The sequence below is a fragment of the Hyperoodon ampullatus genome (genome assembly GCF_949752795.1).
Source record: "Hyperoodon ampullatus genome assembly, chromosome: 5".
NCBI classification, from domain to species: Eukaryota; Metazoa; Chordata; class Mammalia; order Artiodactyla; family Ziphiidae; genus Hyperoodon; species Hyperoodon ampullatus.
Genome location: NC_136918.1, coordinates 36,064,606 through 36,081,526, shown reverse-complemented (window position 1 = coordinate 36,081,526; position 16,921 = coordinate 36,064,606). Strand labels below are relative to the sequence as shown.

The window sequence follows — 16,921 nt, the reverse complement described above, 5'->3', positions numbered from 1 at the left end:
TAAACAATAACTGCCCATTCTCCCCTCCCCTCCAGTCCCTGGCAACCACCATTACAATTTCTGTCTTTATGAATTTGACTACTCTAAGTACCTAACATAAGTGGACTTGTGCAGTGTTTGTCTTTTTGTGACTGGCTTATTTCATCTGGCATAATGTCCTCAAGGTTCATCCATGCTGTAGCATATTACAGAATTTCCTTCCTTTTCAAGGCTGCGTAATATTCCACTGTGTGTATATGCTGTATATTGCTTATCCATTCATCTGTCAATGGACATTTGGGTTTCTTCTACATTTTGGCTATTGTGAATAATGCTGTTATGAACATGGGTGTACAAATATCTCTTCAAGATCCTGCTTTCGATTCTTCAGGGTATATACCCACAAGTAGAATTACTGGATCATATGATGATTTTATCTTAAATTGTTTGAGGAACTGCCATACTGTTTTCCACAGTGATTGTACCATTCTACATTCCTACCAGCAGTGCACAAGGGTTCCAATTTCTCTACATCCTTGCCAATACTTGTTGTTTTATGGGTTTTTTTCTGATAATAGTCATCATAATGAGTGTGAGGTGATATCTCATTGTAGTTTTGATTTGCATTTCCCTCATAATTTTTGATGTTGAGAACCTTTTCATGTGCTTACTGGCCATTCATAGATCTTCCTTGGAGAAATGTCTGTTGAAGTCCTTTGCCCTTTTTTTTTTTTTTCGTGGTATGCGGGCCTCTCACTGTTGTGGCCTCTCCCGTTGCGGGACGCGCAGGCTCGGCGGCCATGGCTCACGGGCCCAGCCGCTCCGCGGCATGTGGGATCTTCCCGGACCGGGGCACGAACCCGCGTCCCCTGCATCGGCAGGCGGACTCTCAGCCACTGCGCCACCAGGGAAGCCCCCCTGTGCCCATTTTTTAACGGTATGTGTTTGTTGTTGTTTGTTGAGTTTTAGGAATTCTCTATATATTCTGGATATTAAATCCTTATCAGATATGTGATTTGCAAATATTTTCTCCCACTCTGTGTGTTGCCTTTTTACTCTGGGGATAGTGTCTATGATATACAAAATTAAAAAAATTTTATGAAGTCTAATTTGCCTATTTTTAATTTTGTTACTTGCGCCTTTGGTGTCATATCCAAGAAATCATTGCCAAATCCAATGTCATGAAGTTTTGCCCTATGTTTCTTCTAAGAGTTTTATTGTTTTGGTCTTACATGTAGGTTCTTGATCCATTTTGAGTTAATTTTTGTGTGTGGTATTAGGTAAGGGTCCAACTTCATTCTTTTACATGTGGATATCCACTTTTCCCAGCACCACTTGTTGAAAAGACTGTCCTTTCCCCAGTGAGTGGTCAAGGTACACTTGTCAAAAATCATTTGACCATATATATGAGGGTTTATTTCTGGGCTCTCAATTCTATTCCATTGGTCTGTCTTTATGCCAATACTAGACTATTTTGATTATTGTAGCTTTGTAGTAAGTTTCGAAATCAATAAGTCTGAGTCCTCCAGTTTTGTTCTTCTTTTTCAAGTTTGTTTTGGCTATTTGGAGTCCCTTGAGATTCCATATGAATTTTAGGATAGGTTTCTCTTTCTCTAAAAAAACATCATTAAGATTTTGACAGGTATTGGATTAAATCTGTGGATTGCTTTGGGTAGTACTGACATTTTAACAGTATTAAGTCATCCGATCCATGAACACAGGATGTGTTTCCATTTATTTCTTTCACCTTTAATTTCTTTCAGAAATGTTTTGTGGTTTTCATTGTGCAAGTCTTTCACTTTCTTGGTTAAGCTAATTCCTAAGTATTTTATTGTTTTTTGATGGTATTGTCAATGGAATTGTTTTTGTCATTTCCTTTTCAGACTGTTCATTGTTTGTTTGTAGAAATGTGCCTGATTTTTGTGTGTTGACTTTTATTCTGCCACTGTGCTGAATTCACTTGTTATTTCTAACAGGGTTTTACTTTTGTGGAATCTTTAGCGTTTTCTACATGTAAGATCATATCATCTGCAAGCAGATAGTTTTACTTCTTCCTTTCCAGTTTGGATATCTTTCTTTTTCTTGCCTAATTGCTCTGGCTACAACTTCCAGTAATATGTTGAATAGAAGTGGTTAGACTGGCCAAAATCAACCGCAATTTACTATCTATACAGTCTCCTGGAAGTTGCAAGCCTTCAACAGATCCTAGAATTCCAAAATAGTTACATTAGACAGATTCTGCCAGTGCACTTATTGTCTAGGTGGGGAGACAGATTCCTGGTGGTTCCTAGTCTGCCATCTTCCCAGAATCTTACTTCAAGCTGAGTATTTAATATCAGTACTGTCCAGAACCTGGGCCAGTGTTTGTAGTTGTTTTTTAATTGCCTTCCCAACAACTGGCTCATCTGTTGCTTACAACAGCTGATACCTTTTCCATTCACTTCAGTGTCTCTTGTTCTTCATAGCTTCATTCATTCATTCATTCATTTGTTCATTTGCCAAATGCTAATGATGTTCCTGACACTTTGCTAGGTGCTGAAGAAGAGTAAGACCTGATCCCTGTCCCCAAGGAGCATTGTCCAGTGGTGATGGGACAGCCATGCACAGACACAGCTGGAAGAATTAGAGTGGAGAGTGTTCTCAGGGTTGTGCAAAGAATGTTTAATGAGAATGCACAGAAGGAAGGGATTGACTCTGGCATGACAAAAGGGGTGACGTTTGTTCTGGGCCATGGAGAATGAATAATGCTGTCATAGGTGGAGACTGGGAGGAATGACCTGTCAGACAGAAGGAGTAACCTAACCATAGGCTTGGAAGTATGAGGCTCCACTGGGACTCATAAAATGGAATTTAGGATGCATGAAAGGAAGCATTGGGATGTGAAGCTGCAAAAGGAATTAGGAGACAATTCCCCTAATTTAGCAAGTTCTTCTACATTTACCACAATCCATTTTTAGAACATTTCCAACTTTCAAAAATTTCCCTCTTGATCATTTGCACACCGACCCACACCTACCTCTAGTTCTAGGTAGCCACTGATTTCTGCCTCTTTAGATTTGCCTTTCTGGACTATTCAAATAAATGGAATCATACAATGAGTAGTCTTATGTGCCAGGTTTATTTTACTTAGCATAAAGTGTTTGAGATTCATCCATATTGTAGAATGTATCAGTAGTTCATTCCTTTTTACTACTGGTTGCTGTTTTATTGTATGGATATGCTACATTAAAAAATTCACTAGTTGATAGATATTTGGATTAAAATGTTTGGATTTTTGGCCATTTTTGGCCATTTGGTGCTTCTTTTACTGTTCTTTAAAGGCATGATCCAGAAGTTGCACATATAGCACCCATGCTGTCACTTTATTGGCCAGAGCTTAGTCACATGGCCTACCTGACTGCTAGGGATGCTGGGAAATGTAATTGGTATTCTGAAACAATATGTACCCTGCTTTAAGTCAGGGGTTTTACTGCTATAGAAGAAGGGAAGAATGGGTATTCAGGACAACTTGCTGTCTCTGCTCAGTGGATGAGACATTTTTCTTTATTTTGAAGGCAGTAGGACCCCTGGGAAGGAATTTTTTTTTTTACTAGGTTTAATATCTATAAAACAGCATCTGTTCAATGTAAAAAAATTCAAGAATATGAACAAGTACAAATAGTAAAGTAATTTGCATTGTCATGGTCTGAACATATTTCTAGATCAGAGAAGAGTTTATTTGTCCTTTTAATTTTTACTTATTTTGCATTATGAAAGTAGTACATACTCCTAATAGATTCAAACAATACAGAAATATGTGGTGTAAAAAAGTGAAGTCTTTTCATTTCAGTCTCTTGCCCCAAAGTAACTGCAATTCATCTGTGCACTGTATTTCTTACTTTCGTTATTATAAACAAAGCCACAGTGAATAATCTTGCACCTATCTTTTTTTTTTTTTTTTTTTTGCGGTACGCGGGCCTCTCACTGTTGTGGCCTCTCCCGTTGCGGAGCACAGGCTCCGGACGCGCAGGCTCAGCGGCCATGGCTCACGGGCCCAGCCGCTCCACGGCATGTGGGATCTTCCCGGAGCGGGGCACGAACCCGTGTCCCCTGCATCGGCAGGCGGACTCTCAACCACTGCGCCACCAGGGAAGCCCTTGCACCTATCTTTCATTAGTAATTCTTAGGAAAAATTTCTAGATGTGAAAGTGCTAGGTGGAAAGGTGTGCAGATTTTAGAATTTATTCAAATCTGCCAGAGTGCTCCCCTCAAAAGCTATACCAGTGCCTACTCCCTCTAATGGTGAAAGGATCTGGGGGGAAATGGGTGTGGCTATGCTTAAGGTTGGGTTCTCTGTACAATGTGGACCTGCCTTAACAGGTCCTGGCAGGAGTTGTGGTGCCTCAAAACACATTGTGCCTTTAAAATTCCTCATTCATATATTCAGCACCTGTGCCATTGTGCTGGCCTGTCCAGGGACAAGGCGGGAGCGCACCTGGACTTAATGCTGCAGAGGAGCTTTCGAGAGGGAGTCAGGGCCTTGGGTGCTAGTCCTAGATCAGCCACTAACCCGGGAACTGGGCAAGCACTTCGCCTCCCCGAGCCCCACTCTGCTCTTACTTAAATGAGAGGGTCCAATTGGGTGATCTTAGGTCCTTCCACTCCTGCAGCGGTGATTTTATGAGTTAGTGACACGTTCTTTGAGGAGAGTACCAGGCAAATCACTGCCAGGTTATGTCTGGTGGTGTCTACCTCTTGACTATTACGGTGTCATGGTCTGTCTGTTCTGGTTAAGAGCTAGAGGGGGCAGAAGTCACTAGGTCTGAATTAGTTATGCAAACCAGAAGATGGTCAGAGCCATTAGGGACTATGGATAAAGTGCTGCAGGAGTTGAAAATGGGAGATTAGTCTTCCAAGCTGGTTCTGAGACGTTAAGCCACATGATAGATTCTAGCTACATCTGCCAAACACTCTGCCTGCTCGTATTTAGTTACCCCTCCTCTTGTGCTTCAGATCTCAGTGCCTCAGGCCAACTCAGGGACTTGGCTCCACCAGATAGGTGTCTCCGCCCTCCCACATCATTAACCCCTCACTCTCTACCAAATCATTTTGGCACATGTACATGCGTGTGCGCACACACACACCATGACACAACTCCACTTCCTGTGTGTGCTACTACCCCATTTCTCTGCTTCCCTTTGTAGAAAAGCACCCCAAGAGGGTTTCTTGTACTAGATATTTTCATTTACTTTCTATTTTTTTCCCCAACCTAGTTAGATGGGGCTTTTGCTCCTACCACTCTGTTTATTTGTTTATTCACAAAAGATGTTTATTGAGCACCTGCTATGATCCAACAACATTCTCTGTTGGAGCTACAGCATGTACCAATTCAGTGACAGGTTCTTGCCCTGTGGAGTTTACGTGGGGGGAGGAGATAGACAAGGAATACAGTAAGTAAGTAAATTGCTTCTCTGTGGGATGATAAAAGCTATGGAGGAAAATAAAGCAGGAAAAGAAGATGGAGGGTGAATGTGGTGGAAGGGGTGCCCGGTTTTAAAGAGGGAAGAAGGACTTCACTGAGAAGTGAGGGAGCGAGTCACGCAGATGCGTGTGGGAAAAGGGGATGGCCAAGCCAAAACCCCCAAGGAGAGCGTGTGCCTGGGGGGCTAGAGAAACAGCAGGAGGCCTCTGTGGCTGAAGCCCAATAAGTGAGAGGGGCGTAGTGTGAATGAGCATGGGGGGTGGTAGTGGGAAGATTTGTATCGGAGGAGGAAAAGATTGCCTCTCTGGGAGCGCAGGGAAGGCTTGGTGGGCCAAGATGGCATTTCATCACCATCTGGAAGGACGAACAGGAGTTCCCTGTGATGGGCGGAGGTGGCATATCCAGACATCACTGGTACTTTGAGGTAGCTGAAGCCTGGTGCCCTTTGTGGAGGAAGAGGAAGCTGAGAAAGGAAGGCAGGACCAGACCAGGAGGGGCTCTGAATGCCTCTGATACGGCTTTTATCAAGGATGCCAGCAGTCCCTATTTTGTCAGATCCATTGGCTACTTCTCAGGCCATTTTCATACGCAACCTGTCAGCAGCTTTGACCAAACAAACCGCTCTCGCTTGTAACACTTTGTTTCTTGACTTTGTGGACACCCTGCACTCTTGGTTTTTCTCCATCTCCTTTGCTGGCTCCTCCTTTTTGGCTCATCCTGTAATATTACAACACCCCAGACTTGTTCCTCTTGTCACCATATTTCTAATACATGTGGTAGATGCTCACATATAATATGTGCTGAGTGTCCTCACATTCTGCCTTGAGGTGCTAGACAGCCTAACAATAAATGCTGAGAGGCTGTGAAAGTCTTCTGCCGGGACTAGCCTATGACCTGCCTCGATGTTGTAATAAATTGAGGTAGAAGAGGTTGAAAGGTTGGAAAGGGTAGTTAGGGTGCTGTGCTATTTTCCCTCTGGTCTCAACTAAAATGAGGTGGGCTTCAAGAGAACTTACTTGGAGAACTTAAATTTTGTGCCTTGGAGTTTGGAGGTCACAAAATGGTGTGTTAGTGTTTACCAAAAGAAGTCTAAAAGCCCCCAAATGAGGGTGGAGTGGCTCATCTGGAAGCAGAGCAAAGAGAGCCCCTAGAGAGGGGGCTGTCCTTCTACCCAGGCAGGACACTGCCGCCTGGACCTGATATGCACAATGGGAGAGCTGCCTGGAGTCATCTTAAGGGCACCTGTGCAGTGAGACTTCTAAGAGGGTGCATGTGACTCAGCCAGAAGGGTGTCCCACTGAAGCCCAGGCTGAGGGAGGAGATGCCCAGGTAGAGGAGGGAATGGTCCAGTGGAAGGATCTCTGCAGAAACCACAAAAGTGTCCCAAGAAAGGAGGACCAGCTCTTGAGCACCTGCTTTCCCAGGGCTCCAAGAGCAGACAACAGTGGAACCACCCTCAGAAGACTACATCTTGCCCTTTCATTAGCCAGCCCCTGCATCCAGCCCTGGAAGGGTCAGAGATTAAGGAATAGGAGAGGAGGACGAACCTGAAAATAGTGAGAAGGCCAGCCTCCAGCCCTGCTACCTGGTACCCCACTCCCACTTCCCACAGCCCCGCCAGGCCTGGGTCAGGGCAGCCTCTAAACTGGATATAAGTTGTTGGGTTTTTTTGAATTTAATTTAATTTTTTTTTTTTATACAGCAGGTTCTTATTAGTCATCCATTTTATACATATCAGTGTATACATGTCAATCCCAATCTCCCAATTCATCACACCCCCACCCCCTGCCACGTTCCCCGCTTGGTGTCCATACGTTTGTTCTCTACATCTGTGTCTCTATTTCTGCCCTGCAAACCGGTTCATCTGTACCATTTTTCTAGGTTCCACATATATGCGTTAATATACGATATTTGTTTTTCTCTTTCTGACTTACTTCCCTCTGTATGACAGTCTCTAGATCCAAACTGGATTTCTAAACTGGATATAAGTTTGAGAGTTTGGGTATTCAAGCCAGACTGGACAGGAGTTGTTTGATTAGTAGACTGAACTGGACTCCCTGCCAAAACAAAAAGGTTCTCTGTTATCTGAGAATGAGCGGAAAAGCTACAAGACTTGCCTGAAATTTCATCCAGGGGTGGTAAAATAGTTTACAGACGAAGTTTAAAGGGATAGTGAAAGAAGTGGGTTTATCAATATATAGTTACACAGGCACCAACACAGTAGGACCGAATGCTTGTCCCTGAGCAGCAAGACAGACATGGACAAAGACAGAAACCCTGGAGCCAGGGAGGCAGTGTGGCCCGGGCAGTGCAGCCTGGGCCCCGGGACAGGTGGATCCAGAAGGGGACAGACTGCCATAGTCTGCAGGCTGGGGGCTGAGGGGGGTTGGGAAAAGTTTCTTTTGAACAGCTGGAGGCAAACTGACAGCAGGACATGCAGGCTGCTCAGAGGCAGATGAGGACTCCTGGGAGGTCTGTCAGGAGAAGGTAAGAGGGTGGGGTTTCTCTCCTGGGGCCTGAATGCTGAGCCTGAAGCTGTGGGCTGTGAGATTAACCCCTGGTTTTCTCTGTGAGAAGGCTCTCAGCTGCCAAGCTGCCAAACTAAGTTCCTGCCAGTACCCTGGCCTAGAGTGAGGGGCTTCCCCCTGGAGCTGCAGGGGCATTGGCTTGATGCTGGCTAGAGGCACAGGAGAGGTCTGGCGTGGGGCCCGAGAGCTGCTGCCAGATGGCAGCAGGGTTGACAAAGTCCAGAGGAGGAAATGTCACTCAGCTCTCGACAGCAGTTGGAATCCATGCTATCGGGAGTAGACATCAGCATCCCTCGGAGACTCAGGCCACGCGGGCTCTACCCCAAGGGGCATTTGAGGAACCACGATATGAAGACTGAATTAAAACAAGATATGTATTTTCCTAATGTCCACGTGCTGTCTGTGGGAAAGAGAGGTGTCTGTGGGCACCAGCCCCTCCAGCCTCTGGACTTGAAGATGGCGTCCAGGGAGCTCTTCTCTGGTGCAGCCCTCTGTGGGGACGGCAGCAGGACCTCCAGGCTTGTCTGCTCCCCCGTGGCTGGAACACCATGTCGTTTGGGAAGACTGGTATACCAGGGGGGTTCAGCGTGGACTGAGCCTCACACCTGGCTGCTCTGTGCAGAGGTGACTCTGGATGTGGCTGGCATTCCTGGTGCCACACTGTGCTGCTACTTCCAGGGCCACTGGGGAGGCTCCCTGGAGAACCTGGGGTTAGGGTCCTCCTGGTTCAAACCACTGACACTCAGCCCAACCTGCAGAGAACTTTCCAATGCTGATGTATGCTGACCATCCTCGTGCTTCCCGCTCTGGCCTTACTGGGGATGTTTGTTTCAGTACCAGATGTAGCCCAGGCAAGCCCTCGGCTGAGAGTAGGCATTTCTCCATCACTTCATCCTCTGGCAGTTACTCCTTTCCTCTCATAAGATGCATCACTGTTCTGTAGACCACTGAGAAAAGTCACTACCAATTAAATTATGACTGACAGTGTTTAATTTTCACATCGATCGTAGCTCATCCCTATGGTGAAAAAAGTATGTGTCATAGAATACAGGAAATATGGTAATACAACCTGCTTAGGGCGTGAGGACTAATGAGATAATGCAAATCAAATGCTTAGCAGTGTGAAGCACAGTAAACAATAAATGATGTCTAGTTTATTCACATCCTCCAGCAGCTCACCCCTGCCCCCAAGCAGACCCCTGCCCACCTCTCCTGCCTCATGTCCCACCACTTCCTCTGCCTCTGCTCTGCCCTCAGTGGCTTACGGCAGGACCGTAGTGCCCCTCCTCCTGAAGTGCCCCATCCCCAGGCCCCCTCTGGTTCATGTCCTCAGCTGGCACTGCCTTTGGAGGCTCTTCCCTGCCCACCCCACCTTCTGCGCAGCCTCCCACCTCCCACAAGCCTTCATACAGCAAAGTCACCCCGTATTCTCTGCTTACCCATCTGCCTCCTTCCCTAAAACTTGACTCTTTGAGAACAGAGGCTGAGTTATTTATTTTTGTGTCTGTGTTCTTAGCACAGTGCTGGAACATGACAGAGGCCCAAGAAATGTTTGCTGAGTGAATGACACTTGTCTCCTGTTTAATAAGACCTGAATTTGCATAGAACTTTGTCATATAACAGGTTTTTGTAAAAAGCAGTTTCCTCATTGCATTAACCTGAGCAGGTCAGGACAGGTGGTGATGCCCTTATTTCCAACTGTAGCTGGAACAACCGGGCACCTCTTAAGGGATGCACCTGAGTACACAGACCCTGGTCCTTGTTGTCCTCTGCCACCAGGGCAGAATCACCTCCATTCCCTGTACTAGTCTGGCCAGTTAGCCTAATCGGGCAAGGTGGGGAGGACCCTGGGTTGCAGGGGGAAGCACTCACCCCCTGCCCTTGGATGGGGCTCAAACCCCAGCACCACCCTGACACACAAACCTTTCCCTGCTGCTTTTTTCCACTCGATGCATTTCAGGAAGGGTTGTTAAACCACTCACCATGACCTTACTTAACCAATACTGCATTTTTGGGAAGAAAGATGTGAAGATTTTTAGGTCTGAAAAAGAAAATAAATCTGTCAGATACGTGGTTGCACATGTCTCTCTCTCCCTCTTTGTCTCCCTTCCTGCCCCCCTCCCAACTGTCTTTTTCCTGGTAAAACAGTGCAAATTCCTGCCTTCTCAGGCAATACTGTCTTTGACCTCCAGGTGGTGCCCTCCCTGAGCTTTCAGACCAGATGCCTTTCCTAAGCTGGTGGCCGCTCTGACTCGTACTCCACCCATCGACCCCAGCAGGAACCTTCCGGGAGACAAGTGCATTCTCCCCACTCCCATTGCCCGCACCGTGGAGGGCACATTTTGATGGCGAGTTTGATGCCTTTCACCCTGGCTTTGTGGAACAGTTGCTGCCAAAGCCAGGGGAGCCAGCCGTGGTGGTGAGATGAGGGGCATTGTCCGATTAGAGCCGGTGAGCCATCTGCCATGAGCCCCTTTGCTCCCCAGCAGGGCTCTGAGGGACTGGACATCCAGAGCCTGTAACCAGCCCTCTCCTCCCCACTGCAGGGAAAGGCCAAGTGAGTAGACCAACCAGCAGGCTGTGGGCCTGGCCTGATCTTGAAACCATCCCTTATCTTGCATTCAGTAAACATTTATTGAGTGCCTATTGTATACTTGGTAGTGTGCTGAGCACCCGAAGGGGTATGAGCGGGGAGGAGAAGTTTGTAGTTGGGCACCAGCCAAGTGGAAGTCAGTGGCTTCACGGTGGGACCTATGAGGAATAGTTATAGCACTGGAGACATTATGCCATGGACAGGGAAGACCCTACATCTGGGGCACTCTTGGTCTGGGAGTGAGAAGACTGGAGTTACTCTGGGCTTAGCCTCTTACTAGAAGTGTGATCTTGGGCTTGTCCCTTCACCTGTGAGGGTCTCAGCTTGTCCATCTGTGAGGCTCACATGTCAATCTGACCATGGCAGGGGCATTTCAACTAAAGCTGCTCTCAGGCTGAGGGGCAGGGGAGCTGAGCGGAGCCAGGAAGCAGCGGAGGCAGGAGAGGCCGCGATGTCAGAGGAGTGGCAGGCTGTTCAGGCTCAGAGAGGGCAGAGTCCTTGGTGGGGAGTGGGTGAGAAGCATGGCAAAGGAGGCCTTGCACGCCCCACTCCGGAAGGGAAGCATAGGAGCAGGAAGTGGTTGACCGAGGAGGAGAGTCTGCCGTAGGCCGTCAGATCAGGATGGAGGAGGAGGAAAGAGACTGTGACAGGGAGACCTGGGAGGGCTTCTCCAACAACATAGGAGGGAGGCAACAGGGACCCAAACTAATGCTGTAGACGCAGGAAAGAAGGCACCGATTCTAAGGACGCAGCAAAGGAAGGCAACAGCAGCACAGGGTTAAGTGCCAGGGCTGTGTCCTCACACAGACCTGGGTCCTAATGCCCTCCTGTCCAATGGTTAGCTGGGTGACACTGAGCAAGGTGCTTAACCTCTCTGAGCCTCAGTTGCCTCATCCAGATATGGAACAATTTAGTATCTATTGTACTTTTTTTGTTTTTTGTTTTTTTTGAGGTACACAGGCCTCTCACTGCTGTGGCCTCTCCCATTGCGGAGCACAGGCTCCGGACGCGCAGGCTCAGCGGCCATGGCTCACGGGCCTAGCCACTCCGTGGCATGTGGGATCCTCCCGGACCGGGGCACGAACCTGTGTCCCCTGCATTGGCAGGCGGACTCTCAACAACTGCGCCACCAGGGAAGCCCTATCGTACTTTTTTATAGGTTGATTGTGAGGATCAGGCGAATGAATGCATGCAAAGTGCTTAGTTCAGGGCCTGGCAGCTGTCCTTTCGATCTTTCTCAGTAATATTAATTGTACTCTTGACTCATTAGATGGGGAAGAGATGAAGGGGCTGGAGGAGTTGAAGATGACAGTGAAACTATTAGCAAGGAAGAGGAGCAGGCTTGGGCCACTGGGCACTTGGTGTGTTGGTTGGTTAGGATGAGTTGGGGACCTGTGGGACATGCAGGTAAGAGCGATGGTCTGGAGGAGCAGGTGGGGTTGGGAGACAGCCATGACTCCCCGGGGGTACATTGGAACAGTTCCTCAGAGGTGGCGACGGGGCCGTTGCAGGAAAACAGCTGTCACCCAGACCAGCAGGAATGTCATGAGTTTATTCAGGATGCTGGCTGAGGACTCCAGCGAGCTCCTTCGTCCACAGACTGTTGTTACTTATCATGTCGTCAGAGCTGTGATCCAGGAACAGTGTGCTTCCACAGGTCAAGTTCCGTTAAACTTTTTTCGTTATCGGTGTCAGATGTAATTAATTTTTAGCTGGATAAAAGGGCTGTTTGTATTTTATGTTGTGTGATACTGTGCCATATGAATCAAACACAAAGCAGCTGGAAATTTCCATGAACATAAAGAAGATGAGGCTGCCTAAGCGTTGAGTATCATTTGAGGGAAGGTGCACTAGGACAGGACACGGGGGGACCGGTGGAAGAAAGGGGTCAGGGAAGATGGAGGAGATGCTTGGGTATCATTAATGCGAAGGGAGGAGTGAGGGTCAGGATCCATAAGTGGTGTAAGCACACCAGGTGCAGGGGGAGAGGTTGAGGCCAGTGAAGGTGGGGGGTGGTGAGGGATGAGGGAGGCGTCCTTAGCATGGGCCGCCCTGGACACCCTGGAGCAGCATGGGGCCGGGACCCAGAATGGCAGGGAAATGGGAGGCTGGAGAGTGTAGCTTGTGTTCTCAGAAGCCTGGCCGTGGAGGGAAGGAGAGCAAGACGGTGGTGTGAGGGGGTAGCATGATTAAGAAAAAGTTCTTTAGGATATGGGGACATGGTATTTACAGACAGTCATTCACCTGACAAACATTTATTGAGCATCTGCTGTGTACAATGTTGAACGTTGAAGGAAGGGAGCCGGGGCAAGGGAGGAGTGGAAGTTGCATAAGAGAGAAAATGGATGGCTGATGGTGTGGAAGGTGGAGGTTGACGTGGCAGCCTTGACAATTGGTGAGAGGCCTCCTGCTTCTCCTGGTGCCAGGAGTGGGGCAAAGACTTCCAGGGGAAAGTCTGCAGTGGGGGGAGAGGGAGTGGCTGCATGAGGTCAGCCCTGAGAGCTGAGCGGCGGGGGGAGGCTTCGGCTTGGCCGCCATGGGGAGTGGGGGTGAGAGCGTCATGAGCACTTTGTTAACCGGCCATTTCCTTCCTCTAATAAATGACCTTAATTCTCCATAATTGAAGGAGAAGGCACCAGAGGTCAGTTGACGAAGCTTTAATTTGGGTAACACGAAGGAAAGAAGCTAGAGACCAATTACTCTGTCATTTACACAAACTCATTTCCATGATTAAGTAGGGGTGAAGCAGGGCCAGAGTTCCCACAGGCAGGGGTCAGCCCCCCAGGAGGCAGCCCTGCCCTGAGGCTACACCTTGGCAAGGAGCACTTTCATGGCCACGGGAGACTAAATCCTGAGGGGTTCCACAAAGAAGAGACAGGGCCCCGCCGTCCTGAGGCTCCAGCCCATCCAGTCCTTACACCCAAAAGACAGCTCAGAGGGGGCCCTGCAGCACAAGGCTGCCTCCTCATTGCCCCGTCGCCCAGTTCAGCTCCGCCTCTGCCTCAGCCTCACTGGTCACACCGGAGCCAGGCTCCCCGCTTGGGTCCTCTGTTTCCCTAGCTGTGAGAGTAGTAATCAGGCTAAACGGACTCCAGTGATCCTGCTAGCACCCAGTCCTCTGAGTCTACTTATCTGGCCCTTAGCTGGCCTTGCAGGAAACAGTCAACCCAAGTACACTCAGTGTATGTTTGCTCTGACCCTGTACTAAGCCCCATGGGACCACATAAAGCTGAGGGGTGTTCGCTACCTGCAAAGAGCAGGTGTGTCCATTGTTCATATTGATGAACAGCTTACCAGGTGCCAGGGGCTCACCACATGACACCCAGCCAACAGCGCGTGGTTCACAGAGGATGGAGTAGTGGTTAGGAGGGTCTTGGAGGGGAGCTGGACTGGGGGCCCCACCCGACATCAAGGCTTGGCTGAGCCTCTAACTTGCTGTGTGACCTCGGACGCCGCGTCCCGTCTCTGGTCCTCCAGAGAGGGCTTGGCCTGGAAGACTCCTGAGGTTCCCCTGGTTTCTGGCAAGAGGGAGAATACAAGTGAAGGCTCAGAGGCAGGAATGAATAAACAGGAGCTCAGGTGCAGGGAGTGGGATGAGACTGGAGGGAATAGGATTGAAATGAGTGAGGTGAGGTCGGGCTCCAGGCTGGAGGTGGGCTGGGTCATGATGCATCAGAGAGTCGCTGCAGGCAGAAGTGAGATGAGAATTGGACACGAGACTGAAGGGAGGGTCACAGCCAGCAGCTTAGGCCTCTCCATCTCCTGTCATTCCTGGGTGACTCTAGAACGTGTCCCGAGAGCCTTGGACAAGAAGCTGGCAAGTTATGGGGAAAAGGAATGAAAGTGAGGAGGGGAATGGCCTGCAGGCTGATGGGTGATATCCGGAGGCCGAGCCCTGTGATGAGTGCGGTTCTGTCCCCTCCTGTCCAGGCTTGTAGGGCCTGGTTAACAATGCGGGCATCTCAATGTCTGGGGGATGTGGAGTTCTCCAGCATGGAGACCTACAAGGAGGTGGTGCAAGTAAACCTCTGGGGCACAGTGCGGGGGACAAAACCCTTTCTCTCCCTCATCCAGAGGGCCACAGGTGAGTTGGAAAGGGACCTTCTTTCTGCCCCCTGGGCCTGCTCTACCTTTTCATCTTTGCTCAGAATGGAAATAGGTCTCAGCAGACTCAACATCCACTGCCCTCACTGGCTGAGTGCATGACCCCCAGGGGCCACACGGGGCCGTGGATGGTGGCCAGCGGGGGTGCCCTGGACCGGGGAGCAGAAAGGGATGTGTGATTTTCAGAAAGTAGAGCAGGTAAGAGGTCAGCAGTCTGCACCAAAGGCTAAAAGATTACAGTTGTAATCCCAGTCTGGGAACCTGGTCTAGACAAATAACCACCTTTGTGCACAGAGCTGTGTGTACACATCAGGTATGGAGAGGGGTGTGGTTAAGTAAATGTTGGTATATCCATTCTGTGGGTTACTATGCCATAGTTAACCAATGAGACAATTGTGGTAGTAGGTGAAAATAATAATAGTAATAATCAAGATTAGAAATTGCCAAAACAAACGCCCAAACCACGTTAGGTGGCCAAATGTAAGCAAACCACCTAAGAAGTCACTGACTCAGATTTTCTCCCGATAGTAGCAAACAATTATGGCAAAAAGGGGAAGATCCATACCATCCATCCCACTGTCCCAGCAATGACAGGAGGAACCCAGAGAGCATCTGTAGGGTTTTGGAAGAAATCCCCAATCCTTCAGCAACTTCCAACATAGCGGTTTCTGAAAGGTGTCTCCTCACAGTGTCCAGGTGGGGCTGTGCCTTAACTTCCTGGGTGCACACCCAGGGCGAGTGGGTCTCAAGTCTGCCTGGGCTTACTGGGCAGGCTGGATGGCTCCTTCTCCATCCACTGCCCCACGGCTGGGAGAGGCTGTGGTCAGCTCCTAGCACCCCCAGGCTGGGCCTATGGGAGAGCTTCTCCAGCTCCCCACTCTCTCCCAGTGCCTGAGACTCTGTCCACATGTCTTAGATCTGCAGTCAGGTTCAGAACCCTGCCCCTGCCTGCTTGGCGACAGAGCCCGACCAGGTGATAACAATTTGGGGTTACTGGCAATAGGAGAATGTGGCAGGCTAGACAGAGCTTGTTGTGTGTTGCTCATTTTACTGCACCCTCCCGCTATGTAGGCCTGCTTTCCACTCTTTCCTCCTCCCCTGTCCTGCCTAGGAACTGCCAGCTACCCAGGAAATACCAGAGATGCTGATGCTGATGTGTGGGGCTGAGCTGGCCTTCATTATAAACGAGGGGGCCCCCTGACCCTGGCTGGTTCAGAAGGTGGAGCCCCAGCCTGACAGGCTGCAAAATAGCTGTCAGGAGCCAGGAGGCCGGGTTCTGGCCAGACCTCCAGAAACACGCCAGGCCCCAGACCCTCTGCAGGTATTGTTCCGTGAGCAGGAGTTTGCTGTCTTCCTCCGCAGGCTGCGTGGTCAACATCAGCAGCATGCTGGGCCGCATGGCCCACACGGCCGGCCCCCCGTACTGCATCACCAGGTTTGGGGTGGAGGCTTTCTCCGACTGCCTGCGCTACGAGGTGCACCCACTGGGAGTGAAGGTCGGCGTGGTGGAACCCGGCAACTTCATTGCCACCACCAGCCTCCACGGCGCTGAGCGCATCCAGGCCATCACCAGTAAGATGTGGGACGAGCTGCCTGAGGGGGTGCGCAAGGACTACGGCAGGAAGTACTTTGACGAGAGGGTCGCGAAGATGGAGACCTACTGCAACAGCGGCTCCACGGACACGTCCCCCGTCATCAGCGCTGTCACCCACACCCTGACCTCCGGCTACCCCCTACACTCACTACCACCCCATGGACTACTACTGTTGGGTGCGAATGCGGATCACGACCCACTTGACCGGCGCGATCTCCGACAGGATCTACATACACTGAGGAGTTTTGCACTGGCCTCTGTTGGGGAGCCCTGGGGGGAGCGAAGAGGATGGGGGGGGAGGGGCTTGTGTCATTACCTCTTGACTACCCACTTGTGGATTATCCCAGTCCCAGGAGGACCCACTACCAGTTTGAGTGTTAACCAGAGCAGGCAGCCCAGCTCAACTCGTGTGCCCAGTGAATGGCTCGGGCCTCCTCAACTGGGGTGCAGAGTGGTGGGCAGGGTCCACAAACCTCAGGGCAAACATGGTGTATCTGTCTTTCTGGAATTGATTTTATACGATTTTAGGTAGACATCTTTATATTAAAAACAGATTTATTATAAAATAGAATCCAAATCCTTTATATTTTAAAGCCAAAGCATCAGTTCAAAAAATTTATCTCAGGACTCCCCTGGCAGTCCAGTGGTTAAGACTTCACCTT

General features: G+C 49.2%; 1 protein-coding gene across 1 annotated transcript in view; it reads left to right on the top strand.

Moving 5' to 3' along the window:
- Positions 1-16,498, top strand: part of BDH1 (3-hydroxybutyrate dehydrogenase 1) — a gene marked incomplete at its 3' end in the record, with an annotated part of 33,264 nt that extends 16,766 nt beyond the window's left edge. Inside the window, 4 exon segments of the mRNA XM_079705208.1 lie at positions 14,500-14,526; positions 14,528-14,645; positions 16,028-16,389; positions 16,391-16,498. Coding sequence (XP_079561334.1) covers positions 14,500-14,526; positions 14,528-14,645; positions 16,028-16,389; positions 16,391-16,498 — 615 coding nt within the window.
- Between the last annotated feature and the right edge of the window lie 423 nt (positions 16,499-16,921).